This window comes from Atta colombica, unplaced genomic scaffold (genome assembly GCF_001594045.1).
Source record: "Atta colombica isolate Treedump-2 unplaced genomic scaffold, Acol1.0 scaffold46, whole genome shotgun sequence".
Lineage (NCBI taxonomy): Eukaryota > Metazoa > Arthropoda > Insecta > Hymenoptera > Formicidae > Atta > Atta colombica.
Window position 1 is genome coordinate 1,196,703 of NW_017259535.1, and position 15,021 is coordinate 1,211,723.

Consider the following 15,021-nt stretch of genomic DNA (forward strand, 5'->3'; position numbering starts at 1 on the left):
TATATATATATATAAATAAAAATCATAAACGATTGCAGGATCCCAAATGATAAGAAATTGACCAATTCTAATCAAGTAGTCTCCCTACATTTGACTGTGCTTGATCAGTTTTCTACGACTTAAGATTCCACGATCATCTACGAGTTCTATGTAAACGAGCCTAAAGTCTATTTAAAAGATAGGTTAGATTCTATATAATTCGCTTCTGTTGTTCTGTGATAATTGGTATAGTAGACTAACAGCAAACACAACAACAAAATTTGTTGTCACATATTTACGGATCACTGGTTAAAAGTACTGGTGGTTGGATTAACAAAATCCTTTCTCTCAATGGGAAAAGAATCCAAACAAATACAAACACGAAAGGGTCAAAGATATGACTGCCGCGGCAATGAAGATGGCTGGTAGGCCTACCTTGGTCGAATACAAGGCAGCGGGTGGTCTTGGCAGCGAGTCCCGGGGGCAGAGCGAACCTGTAGGCCGGGCCCGGCGACAGCCCCAGCCCCAGACCGAGCGCCTCCGCGCCGCATCGGCCCCCGAACACAGGCCCCACTAAAATCACCCATATAACAGTGGCATCAGTCATCGTCATCTTATTAAGATAAGCAGACACAAAATTATCAATTAACAAGAGTTTATCATGCACAGCGGAAGATACCCGACAACACTTTCAGGTAGGCACCGCGATTGACGGTGGAATAAATAGATCTTTTCTTGAAACCTGAAAGTTCCGAGAAGTCCTTCGTTCGGATATTATCATTTTCAATTAATGGAGTCTTTAATGAGATTTCCCCAATATATATCCAATGAATATTTAAGACCAAAATATATAATTAAATTATTGTTATTTGTTGTGTGACACATGATTTAGTAATAAAATTAATAATAATCAATGAATAATAAAACTAAGTACGTACTACGTATAGAAAAAGTCGTGCAATAAGATGAAAAAATGAGTACATTAAATTTTAAAATATTAATAAAAATAGAAAAGGTTGGAAGAGATAATTGAAAAACACAATTGAGAGAAAATAAAAATTATTTCGCATTTACGTCTTTAGTAAAAGATGTTATCATGTCATGCATTAATTTGCGAACGTAATTAGTTATTTAAGCCGATAGAATAATTAATTAAATCTTCATGAAATTACTAATACATCAATTAATTAATATTTATAATAATATTTATAATAATTCTCTATCAAATATACTTTTTAAATTTAATGTTTTGAAATCCATAGTTTTCAATTATCAATCTAAGTTCTATCACTAAGTTCTCAAAAGGTTCATAAAACTTTCCGCTTGCTCGATTCAATTACGCGTCATACTCGTGCGACTCGTACATCCCTAAATATACGAAGCGAATTAGCGAGCAGGATCAAAAGGTGGAGCACCAATATGCCCTCAAAGGCCCTCGTCGTTTTGCCTCCGGAGGCTTTATTATGATCCCATGTAGATATTACGCGTTGTCATTACGAGATAAGTTCCCGAAGGAGTTTATTGCTTTTTAGTGTACATTCAGCACGTGCCGACCTGTCGACCGTCGACAACCCCCTTTAACTCCCCGTGTGATCGCCTATACATTTCTGTCCCTTCTTCTCTGCCTATCGAAATTCATATTCCGATGAATCGATATTTGAATATCAGATAATAAAAAATTTCATTAGATTTTAATTTCAAATATATTTCAAAATTAAACGTTAGAATTTTTTATCATAGAAATTATATATGAGTATGAAAAAGAAAAAAGATTTACATGAAAAAAAAAAAATTAAAGTTTTCAACAATAAATTAAATCCTGATTACAAGAATGTTGTGAAAAAATTATTTTCAATTTAAGTTATAATAAATACACAATCAGCTAACAGAAATTCTATTTACGTAATTTTTTATAATACAGAATTTTATAATACAGATATTCATAATAGTATATAAGCAAAAAAGCCAATTCTTCGGAAAAAATAAATAAATTAAAGACCTTAACAAATTTGTTCAACATTATTCTGGTTTTATGGCAGGCTTGAGCAAAAAACTGTTCTTTGTCTTTCGAAAGAGTGAGATGTGCTAAGAGTAGCTTCCAGGTTCTATTCGAATTTTATAAAAGAGAGAAGGGAAAGAGGCGCACAATACCGAGCCATAATCTAAATTCATGTCTGACGGGATCTCAAGATGGATAAGTACATCGAGCATAATGGCGGCGACTTAACATACTTTTTAAATTGCGCCTTTGAGATGCAGAACGGTGGCTTACCATGCGGAGGTGGGTTCCTTCTCCTCTCTTTCTCGTTCACTTTTAGCCTTGTGGCCTTAGTAGCTTACACGCTGATTAAGACACCCGATACAATTAGGCGGCGAAAAGAACCTTAAAAGACGCGCGTGAGGGGAAGCCGCCAACCTTTAGATGCCTACGAACGTAGATGTGTAACGGGTGTCCACGGATAATGGTAAACATTATTCGCCAGCAGAAAAGGTGTATAATTTATACAAATTTATAATTTATATTGTGTTTCCTTTCCTCGTTGTGTTTCAGAATTATTTTTTCACTGAATGTTATAATTACCGATATAGAAAAAAATTTACTAAGTTTTAATAAATATTTGTTTAAATAGTATCTATTACTATCTAATTAAATAAATAAATATTTATCGATAAAAGAGATATTAAATTAATGAGTCTTATATATCAAATAAATATATGTTTAGCAAATATTTAGTTGATACTAACATTTGTTAAAATTTAATATATTTTTTTCAGTATACAGTTACGAAGATTATACATCTAAATTCTAAAGCGTCCTATTTAAAGTACAAAAGTGGACCCTTGTCTTATGATGATTAATAGAGAAAGATCTTTTATACCAACAAAATTGTTTATCTACAAAGAACCTCATGGTTGCTACCTATCGTGTTATATCAATTATCTAATATTTTCGGATCTAAATGACCCATTGCTGTAGCAAAAGGTTAAGCTTGTTTGAGTTAAACTTGTTTTGAAAGAGTTACTTTTTCAGTTAGCTTTTTAAAAATTCACAGAATTTCCTATACATTGAAATTTTTCCAAATAATTTCCCTTTTGTGAAAGTATAGTAGTATAGGAGTAGTATAGAAATAACTTTTAATAATGTGCATTACGTGTATAAATCGCATTGTTTGATATCGAAAGGGTTAATGCCATAACGTTAATTCTCTTTCTCCCTCCGCTCGTTCAGTCGAGCTCGTCAAATAAACGAACGACGACAAGCAGCTGCGGGTTTCTACGTCACGAACGATGACGGACCAACGAGCACCTCGAAAAAGGTGACGCGCGTCATTCCACGCCGATCGATCGTCATTCGGTTGCGCGTTCGCGAAATGATCGCGCTCGATGATCCGCATTGACGGCCGAAAAACTTCCACCCACGTCGAGCACGATGCAGCATGATCGAGTATTATCCGTCGCGTTCACGTCGCTTTCGAAAATCATGTAATTTCGACGAGTTCATAATGGAAGTCTTGCGAACGAGTGATTGGAAAATGGTGAAAATTTATGAACTACCATACAATTGCAGTTGATGAATAAATCCATAAATATACTATACCTACAGGAAATAAAGAACGTAATGCAAAAAATCAATGGTAATAATTAATTAAATTTTATATTAAAAAAAATGACATTTTAAATCGTCAATCCTGTATTTTGTTTTCTAAATCTCTCTTTATATTTAATACATTTTGAATTATACTAAAAAGATATTAATATAACAGTAATTAATATTATTAATTACATCTTTATCAAAATATAGTAGAAATTTAATAACATAAAAATTATATTGTAGGTATATCATTATATTGTATTTTCTAAAAAAATATGAAAAAAAATAGAAATTTTATGGACACCCCGTAGACGAAGTCAGGTGTATAGCGCAACGAATTGGCTCGTTTAAGCCGCGCGAGTCAAGTCGGTCCGTGATGAAAGCCGCGGACTTTGTTAACGTTAATCCTCATGCGGGACTACTGTGCATGCTCGGCTTCACAGCCGAAAGGTTCGTCTCGCCAATTACAAGCGTGGAAATCGTCAACTTGAAGATAATCGGGAATCAGCATCACCCGCCGCGTACAACGCACCATTTACGTCCTCTCTTACGACTTGGCGAAAGTTTTATCTACTCATTGCAAGACGCTCATGTGATTTTTTTCAAAGTAGGATAAAATAATATTACGTATAAATTAACTGGCTCAATATAATTCTTGAACACTGTAGAAATTTCTAAAATAAAAAACTATATATTGCTTCTCAGTTAGTACAAATATTGCTGACAAAGAGATTATTTCAAGAGACAAGCAACAACAAATACTTAGAACACATTGAGAAAAATATCTTAAATTTAAATAAATATTTATTTGAATAGTGCCAATTAAACATTTACGTACTAGTAAATATTCACTTAATAAAAACAAATGATTATTAAATCAAATTAATGTTTTTACCGAATAAATATATTTTAATAAATATTTAGTTGGCACTATTCGAATAAATGATTTATTAAAATTTAGTATTTTTTTCTATACGATCAATGTAATGCTACAAATGTTTTGAAACACATTTTAATTGATCAATTAGTAAAATTCTTTCTTCTGATCAATCAAATGCTTCATTTGTAATGAGACTTTGACTGCTCTCTAAATTTTATGATATAAAAACAAGTTCTTCCTTCTCATATATAATTAAATATTGTCTTAAAGTAAAATTATAGATAGTCATCGGAAACTCCACATATTCGGGATTTGCGGGACTTTATTTTCAAAATCTGATGTCTGAAGTGATCTTGGAATGCATTCAATGTCCACATAACGTCTAACTACTACAACAGCGCAACTGCGAATATGGTTACGCATCGCGGTTAAGCTTGACCGGAGCTCTGACTCGAAGTGTCTCTACTTGTCTACCTAGTGGATCGACATCGATCGGGAATGATGGAACCGTGCATGAATGAAGAAGCGAAGATGCAACGACTGCCGTACATGGCGCGCAAGACGAGTCCAGGAGTCGTACGATTACCGATGAATCGACATCGTCGCAGCTGACAGCCGATCCCTGCGATCTTAATCTGGCCGCTCACAAGAAGGAAGATCCGGTAAGAGCGGCTGAAGGAGAAGGGCCGGGAAAAAATCGCAGAGCATCACGGCGATCGAGCGAACCGGAATCCGTCTGTCGGTCGGCCGACCGGATCAAGACACCCTGAATAATTCATCACCGAGATCGAACGCGGGGTCCGACGACAGACAACCTCCCTGCATGTTTGCGCTGCGTGTCGAGTGCGCGCCTACCCTTTTCCCTCAACGCAACACGAAGCGACGGTGAAAGCAAATTTACATGCTGTATATTTTTGATGATTATATTCTGGATGAAAAAAGAGGCATAAATTATGTTTCCACGTGATGATAAAAATAATCATTCGTAAGAAACGAATGGTAGAACTAACATAAGTCAAGAATAATTAAAAATCTTCTATTATTTTAATTATTCAAGACAAAATATGTAGCTAGTATCTTTAATATCCGTTTCCACCAATGTAAATTAACATAAACTTCGGTTTAACTTGCTCTTTTTGTAAATAGAAAAAAATGAAGAATTAATTGAACTAAGATTAAAATTGAACACTGGTATAGAAATGGGCGTAAGTTACTTATCCTTATATTAGTTAATCAAGATAACGCATGTGACAAAAACTCATCTCGAGATGCATAAAAGAACGCGACTAGTAAGCTGCGAAAAAAACAGGAAAATGAGAAGGGTAAGAGTGAGAAGACTTAAGACTGAAACGGGAGAGAGTGGATTGGGTTGCAGCGAGTTAACCGGCTCAGTACTCGGCGTGAGATCCTGTTAGACAACGATGTCAAACTGACGATATGACGCACAAGACGTGAGACAAGTTGGGAGAATCGAGGTAGAACAAGAAAAAAAAGAGCAAGTTTCTCCAAAATAATCGCGATTATTGAAGCTAATCCTTGCAATGTTATACATAATTCCAAAAAATTGTGTAATCCTATACCTATAAACTTGTTGAATCTTATTAATTAACCCGCATAACCGAAAATTGTATGTTCAATAATATTAACTCAATTATCAATAATCAACAAAGAAATATGACTCTCCAATTTATTTAAATATATGATAAAAAAATTTTATTTGGAATTTTCGTATAAAATTATATATTAGATTTCAGAATTCGTTAATTTAGTACTGATTTAACTTTTAATAATATTATTCAATATTATTTAACATTAAACGGATAAAAGAATATACCTTGAAAATTATCGATACAAATAATTAAATCCCTATCAAGATTTGATGATAACAAATTACATTTACAAATTATGCAACATGCAATAATAAATCATATGTATGCCATACATATTATGTAAAAATAAAATTTGTATCTGAGAGACGAAGAGGAGAGATTAAAGAGAGATAAAAAGGACAAGATGGAGATAGAGGGACAGAGACGGCAGGGAGTCAGGGCGTGATAATCGACATTGATTTCCAATGTAGCAGCCGGCGTGTATCGATTGTGGAAAGACTAATGGCTAACGCGGTTAACCGTATTATCCCACAGCGGAAGTCCACCGATTGAAACGGGAACATAAATAGCGGCGAGTCTCGAATCGTCCAATTCAATTATTAGTTTAATAATCAAGGATGACAATTTTCTAAATAACTCGATCTACGGGAATGTCATAGATAATATAAAAATAAATTCATCACCCAAATATTAGAGAGAATAAAAAATCGTGTCATGCAATGAAAAATAAATCATATCACATTCTGAATTATGATTTTATTATTTCATATCCTCTCTTAGATTAAATATACAATTGAATATAAGGTGAGATGCAACGTATATATTGCATAAAATATTTTATAATATAATATCCTTGATATTCAATTCTATTTTTGATAACAAAAAGTAATGATATTTTATTGCGATGCGAAAATATTAATTTCTTATTAGATTATTATACGATCTCATCGCCTGATAATTCAATGCACAACTTCCGACGAAAGCAATAAATTTTGCGAGAATAATTAATAAGCGATGTTTTTTTTATCTCCCTACATCCTTGAAATGTGCAACCGCGGTCGATTCTCCGAGAAACTTATCTCGGCAGTCTTTATTAATTTCGTAACTTTTCGTAAAGCAACGCCGCGCCCGAGTCTGATGTGTAATCGCGCATAGTTCGCGATGTTGGTCTTCTTCGCTCGCCATATCTGGTCAACGAGTTTATACGCTCTTTTCGGTGAAGATTCCCGAGATTTTTCGTCCTCCCGCATGTTCGGGCCGGATCGTCAATCGAGCGAGAGCCGCCAGAGAGAACGTCCGAAGTTTCTCAGGGCGTTCAAGTTTCACGGTGGTTGATATTTCATACAGAGTGGGTAACGGGGTACCCCATCGTCGTTCACGTTCTCCATCGTAGCATCTATATAATGCTTTCGCCCGTTATTACGCTCCCGACCTATGTACACCCCATTGAGTAAAGTGCGGTTTAGCATCCGGCTTGCGCGACACGCGGGGCTTCCCTCTCGCTATCTCAGCATCATCTTAGAGACACTCGACGTGCAAATTTCGCGATGTGGCGAGTAAAAACAGGTCACTCCTTATAAGTGGTCTTCAAGTTTCCTAAACCGTTGGTTACCAGGTCTGCTTTCTGTGACTGAACTTACTTTCAAAAAGTATATATGCACTTTTGGAACTCAAAATGAGTTATAAAATCTGTAATAGTATATTACGGTGCGAAGATTCCAAGATTTTAAGAGTTCGATCCTCTAATATCATCAAGATATCAAAATTGTAAAATTTGAAGATCTTAAAATTATTAACTAAGACTATTGATAAAATTCAAATATTGATATTTCGTCAAAATTAAAAACGATTTTTTTATTGAGCGTAACTGACGTCATCTATGGAAATGGATGTAAAATAGCGGATGGTTCGCGGGGGTAAGAATCGCGAGAACGCGGTTTGCGCGGCGCGTATCGTTTATTTAATCGTTGTTTTTAATTATATCAGATTTGCGCGTGTCTGGGATTCTCACGGTAAGAGACAATAAGGACATTCATTCGTGTCTTCGTGCGTTTATACTGTGTGCAAGGGACAGCGGTTTCTCTTAAGTCTTAATCGTTCGGCACGGAATGCGCGTTTAATGCAAAAGAGAACACAGCTCGCCTGTGTTCCACTTCGCTTGTATTTTCTACTTCTGTCGCGCCAACACCGCGTCGGTTGTTTTACGATCTGTCCTCAGTTCCCCGCGAGTTCTTCAAGATCCTGGTGATCTAGCGGCTTCCCTGGCCTGACGCTAATAGCACCCGTGTTTCACGCGATCTCTTGATCTCATTACGATTTACGCGGTCGTTGGCAAAGCTCCGATGCTCTCCTCTGCCTTAAATTTTAATTATATTTCATTAACAACTTTACATTCGTAATGCAAAATATAACAGAAATTTTAGAACGTTGATAATCATTTTTATTTATAAAGTAGAAATAGATTTATTATCATATGCGTGCAATCATATAAATGCTTTATTTGATTATATTTAATATTTTTAAGATATAAAATATTTTATGTTTCAGAATGGATTATGTAATTCTCGCTGCTATATGGAGAGAATTTTATAAATAATATTGTACATATCATAGAGAATGCAACATATAAAAGCAGGTTGTTTAATTCCGTATTCAATATTGAACAGGATAGCGGACAAGTCGATAAAAACCAGTACGAAAATTTAATATTCAGTGCATGTCCGCGTATCGCAAAATTGTACGATAAATAGTCAAAAGCAATATCTCGCAATAAAGACAATTGCTTTGGAATTTCGATTTTGAAAAAGAAAACCAAATATGGGTGCGACGCGAATGAGAAAAAAGCAAACAACGCTACTATGTACACGTATAAATCGTGAGATTGAATCAACAAACGACGAGATCGAGTAATTGGAGAAGAGAAGCCATATTAAGAACACACACACAGATTATCTCTCCATCGCGTCAAAGTTTCCACTATCGATATTTCGATCACAAAAAGCGTGAATTATTTTTTTATTGTTAATATTCTCAATTCTCGATATCGATATTTGTAACGTAATATGAAAAATAAGTACTAAAAGTAATATTCATCGAGAGCATTCGTTCATTATGTATATAAAAAAAATTCATTTATTCTAATATTCTAATGGCAGCATTCAACATCCAATATTCGATATTTAATATCACGTAACGTTCTAGCCAATATTCAATTATGTAAAATTTAATGTGCGTTTAACTTCCTAAGTTTCTTAAGTAATGAAAGAATTTCGTAACACATTTTACGTTCGCAATGTTAAGACGATGCAAAATATTTGGAAAGATTAAAAAAATCTTTTTAAGAAGTAATTGGCTAATCAAACGAAAGGTTAAGCGAAATCCTATGATTTTATTTCTTGGCGAACAGTAAGCTCAGTTGGGGATGGCAAAACTCTGCGGGGTAGAAAGGAACGAGGAATTCGAACGCGACAAAGAGGGTGAAACAGCCTATCGGAATTATTCCGACCAGTCATCGGGACTTATGCCGCTTATGGGATTACACCGGCATTAGCCGGTAGAGCTTGTTCTCCACCATTCTATACGAGATCCGCGATAAAGCCGGGTTACAAGCAGCATTTCTAGCGAGTTGGCCCCGGAAACTTCGCAACTATTTAGAGATCTGTTCTTCGGTAATAATACATGTACGTTCCCCCGGATTCGATATTACATATGTGAACACGTATTCACATATGTAACGTTTCCAAACGTTTTCATGTCTTAAATTGTTGTCTAATTTTCTTTATTGCTATCTCAATCGTTTACAATTATATAAAAAATTACATTCTTTCTATATATTATACATCAAAAGAAACTATAATATTAAATTATAAATTAATTTTTAATTCAATCTTCTAAAGACATGACAAAAATCGTGCAAATTAGCGAAACAAGATGTCTCCTATTTCTTATCGACTTTTTAATTTTCCTTACTTTTTAATTTCCCCTAAGCATGCACGGCAAAAGAGGCAGTACACATCGAGTAAATTTACCGAATCAATTTGAAGGAAACCAAGTCTGAAGAATCCACGAGGATATCTAAGGGATAGAAGAGCAAGGATAGGACACTCTAGGACAGAGAAGAGAAAGTGAGGGAGGAAAAGGAGGGAAACACAGAAGAGGAGGCTACTTAAAATCTCGGCGTTTGAGGCGTACAGAGAGGAATTTTTTTCGGCGAGCATTCCGCTCCTTTAGCGAAGATTTTCGTCCGTTAGACACTTGGCTGAGCGCGCGCGCGTATCCTCCTTTGCCCTCTAGGAGCAAGGGCGGCTGGCTCGGCCGGGGGATGCTCGCGGATCTTTTCCCTGTAATTAATTTAAGAGGGTTCGCTCGAGCTACTCCGATTCCCGTGGCGTCTCGCGGATCACCGAGAAGACGAGGAGGGTTCCTCGTTTCTCGTTGCTTTCACTCTTCTCCCTCTTAACGCGCCAGTTTTTCGCCTTTGCACACACTCTTGCGCTCGATGAGGATCAATTCTCATCATTCGCAAAAAAAGTGATTTTCGAAGAACAATATATCCTAAAAAAAAAATAATAATAAGAAGATAATTATTTCACGACAAATTCTTTTCAATTCTGTACCTAACTAAATGAAATTTTTTGCAATTATTTTAACAAAATCGTTCTTTTCGTGAATAAAAAGTTTTAATCTCTTCAATCATTCAATCCATGTATCATATATTCTAGATGTGTGGAAGCGACGAAAATAATTCCGAGATATTCATCCACGCAGTCTACTAACAATCCACGATAAGAATAATAAGATTCGCGCATGACAAAAATGGGGTGAGAGTTAAAGTCAGATTTATGTCTCTAATCGCTCATTAATACGGAGCTCTCGCGCGCGATCTACCAAACAGCGTCTTCGAGGTTGTAAATCCAGGAGTACAGTAGTTCGCGAGTCCTTTTCGTCCGAGTGTAAAACGGTGCTAAGCCTGTGTCCCCGAGCAGAGTGCGAGAACGAATAGAGAAAAGAGAAGAAGGAAAAGGAAGAGAGGTGAACGTCGTAGACGGAGAAGAATCGGGATGCCGAGGTGCTACTACTCAAGGAGCAAGGCCAGGAGGAGGATAGGGGAGCGTGGTAATCCAAGATTTATCTCGCAGTCTGTGACATCAGGACTGCTGCTTCTGTTGCTTCAAGGGCTACCGGATCTCTCCGCCTTCGCGGGCTGGAAGCGATTTGCGCGCGAAAGAGAAGAAAAACGAGTTACAACCAATGTTTCGACTTCCAACTTGATTGCCTGAATAAATCGTTAAAATGCAATGCGTTTTTCAATACATATTGAATAAACTAAAAAAAATGGATCTCCGTTTGTATATTTTCCTCATTCTACCTGCAACGATAATTTGATTTATGAAATAATATTGATTCTGTCAAGTTCAATAAGAGCAAAATAAAAAACGATCTAAAAAAATTTGATAATTAAATATTACGTGTAATAATTAGCAAATTATTATTTTTCTCATAATTATTACTCTTTCACAAAGATATTTTTTAAATAAGTAACATACATTTCAGATCATCGTTTGCATCCGTGATTCAGGAGGCGAGAAGTCGCAAAGTCGTGAGAAACGTTCCGCAATTACATTGCGTCGGTACATACATCCTCAGCATTATAATCTTCTGCGGAGGTGAAGAAGCGAGAAGAGAAGTGGACGAGTGGGTCCGGTTGTGATAAATCGTTGCGGCCAATAGTAGCCAGCCGATCTTCTCGATTAAAGTAAAATATATGGCAGCTTTAATTACGAAGAGATTTCGGAACGCGACTCGGGCTCTCACCGAGAGGAAGCGAGCGAGAAAGCAAAATGGAAAGAAGAAAGAGAGATAGAAAAGAGAGAAATGGAGAAGAAGGAGCAGGTGAGATCGAGTATCGAGGCGGAGAAGAGTAGAGATCAGAGGAGGGGGCGACCTTTGAGATGCATTATTCATGGGGTGTGAGAAGATACGATATGATCCAATATGTGGCCCGCCCATACCTACTAACTGCCGACGAAACCTGCGAGAGAGAGAGAGAGAGAGAGAGAGAGAGAGAGAGAGAGAGAAAGACAGAGAATCCTCTAAGCTGCTGAAAATTGGTCCTCGAATTTTCGCGTAATTTAGAATACAAGGGATGCCGCCTCGCTAGTTTCCCTCGCAAACTCGTGGCTACGAATCGGTCGGAGCAACGTACGTTATCGAATCTACCGTTTCCCCCAACCGCGTCTACCATCGTCCATATGGGCTTCGCGAGTTCTGAATATTTAAAGAGATACGCGACTCGTGCGGTTCTTAAGAAGATGCAAATACGACCGAAAAGCTCGTTGAGCAAAGCAAAAACAAGTATCAACAAGATATGAAATATCAGAATCAGAAGCGGTTTAAGATTATTAGCATTTTAATTGACAATTGCAAAAAATTAAAACTTTTTATACTATATAAAACTAATATACAATCTCAATAAAATTTAAAGCGTAACGTAAAGTAATAATAACAGAAAAAAGATTTTAAAAATTACTACAAACATTTTAATATATAAAATGATTTTGATGAGATTTTTTTACAGTGTTCGTATTAAATGTAGAAAATATTACATCACTATTTTTAAAATATAAATACTATCAATTGTCTCTCTTTCTTACAAGCCTTCAGTTAAAATGATGTTTAAATTTTTAAAAATCACTCAAAGAGAATTCCTAACAGAGAGAGAACGATTTAAATTTCACGTGGAAAAGTTATGAGGCCTTCGAGAAGACGATCGAGGGAACGAGAAGATTCTTAACGAGAGTAAAAGGCGTAAAATACTGAGAGTGAATACTCAGGTGGTTTAGCATTCGTAACTTTACGCGCCTCTATGCACCCTTTACGCAAACGAAGTTTCTGAACTCTTTCGGCACGCATGCTTATCTTAATAGTGCAACGTTGTAAGGATAAAGTCGACGTATTTACAACGACTGAGAAAATTTTCAAGATGTGTGGTCTCACGATGCTAAAAGAACGCGAGATGCGAGATCTATAATCAAAGAATAAAAACTATTTGTAACGATAGTATTAATATAGAGTCAGACAAGTTTCACGATATTCCACTGTTCATATGTATATTATATGTATATTTTAAGAACATCCGAAATGAAGGTTCTTCTTCGAAATAGGAGATGCTCTTCGACTTTTCACAGCAAACGTGGGAACCACGAACATGGGAACATTACTATAATCCTCGTATGCCGGAATGGGTTTTCGCGATCGAGCGGATCGCGATGTGAGTAACAACTTAAGACTGCACCATCGCACCATCGCACCATCGCCGCGTGTTGTAGTTGCAGGCCGCACGAGTCGGACGAGCAAGAGCGGCGCGGTGTATTAACACACAATGAGATAGTTTTGTTCCGTCGCTCCGAACACGGGACCGCGCTTGTTCGTTTCGATGTCGGCAGCCACGTTCCATACCACGGATACTTGGTGCACCGGGTGTCTTGATAATTCGCCACGAAAAAAGCAGAGAGCAAGTGTGTGCTCGTTACGTGTCGACGAATTATACGCCACGTACGACATCACGTTTACGGAATATACGAGGTGTACAATTGAGCTTAACAATATAGCTGCTTCGCTCCTCCTTTGTGGAAAATGTCCGATAAATCGATTACTAGTAGATTGGAGACTCACAGAGAAAATGTACTTACGTTAACAATTCTATGATAACGCGAGCATCTATTTGTGAAAGAATTTCTCGGCAATAAATAAAATTTAAACTTTTAAAGTAAGTAAATAAATATGATGTACAATAATCCGTACAGAATATTAAATATATGAAAAAAATGCTTTTAAAGTAGCAAAATAGAATTCCTACAATTTATATTATACTATACTAAAAATATTTAAAAAATTTTTTAAGAATCCCATTCATCAGAAACAAAAATTATATATCAAAAGTACGTACAAAATAAAATGTAGTCTCTAAAAGAAACAGAAAATAAAAAATTGGCTTTCAATAGTTGATATATAATATGAAATTCTTTATACGTATACTATATAATTTTGCGCTTATTCTCAGAGGGAAAATGGCTGGCACTCTGTCGAGTTACATCAAATGCATTCACGTGAGTTATATACGCGAAGTCAAGCGCGGCGTATAAAAATGCGGAGCGGGGCAAACGCGATGCGTGTTGCTGCGTTGCACCAAACTGTAAACTCTGATGTTAACTCACGCACTAATGACTCGCTATAGAGTTCGGATCCCAAACGAGTGAATTAAATGAAATCGCAGTTCCGCTGCGACGGCGGTCATAAAAAAAATCATCCTGCGCAGTCCGCAGAACCGGCGGGAAAAATTAAAAACAACCGGCTGCCCGCGCGCTTATATTTAAATCGAATTATCAACTCCGCCGGTTTTTAACGGCCGCCGCCGCTATGCCCGCCGGCCGTTTCCGCGATAGTTTATTCGCTAAACCGAACGACGAGATCGTTAGTTGGTTTTGTAGCCGCTGATTCGACTGCTACAAAGTAACCGGACTGCGGGCTGCTAAGTGGCCGCCAGGAGTATTAAGAGCGTGGAGATCACCGATCGAAGCCTGCCATCGGGCTGATAATCAGCGATGGAATACGGTGTCGATCTGCGACATTAGTGCTTTATATTATCGACGTATGCCGCTAATTGGAGGCAACCTCCAACTATCGAGCTCGTCATTCGAAGTCTCAGTGCTAACGTATTTAATTATAATTAAAAGCCGGTACAAACGATTAGCGCCAATCGCGAATTTCTGAATCGTTGAACAAAGTAGCCTTTTTATGCTGGTAGAAGCTGTAAGAGACTAATGCGACTTGTGTTCTTGATATGCAGGAAAGAGTACATATTCGATTTGATTAATTCTTGAATTTACAACAATGATCTCGATTTAAATCTTATATATTTTCAGTCATAATAAAAATATCATACATATATTTAAAAAAAA

General features: G+C 36.6%; 1 protein-coding gene across 1 annotated transcript in view; it reads right to left on the bottom strand.

Annotated features, from left to right (window-relative positions):
* Positions 1-15,021, bottom strand: part of LOC108691344 (E3 ubiquitin-protein ligase Rnf220-like) — a 166,066-nt gene that overhangs the window by 123,783 nt on the left and 27,262 nt on the right. The window contains exon 5 of the mRNA XM_018199041.1: positions 415-552. Within this exon, the coding sequence (XP_018054530.1) occupies positions 415-552 (138 nt within the window). The remainder of the gene's footprint in view (positions 1-414; positions 553-15,021) is intronic.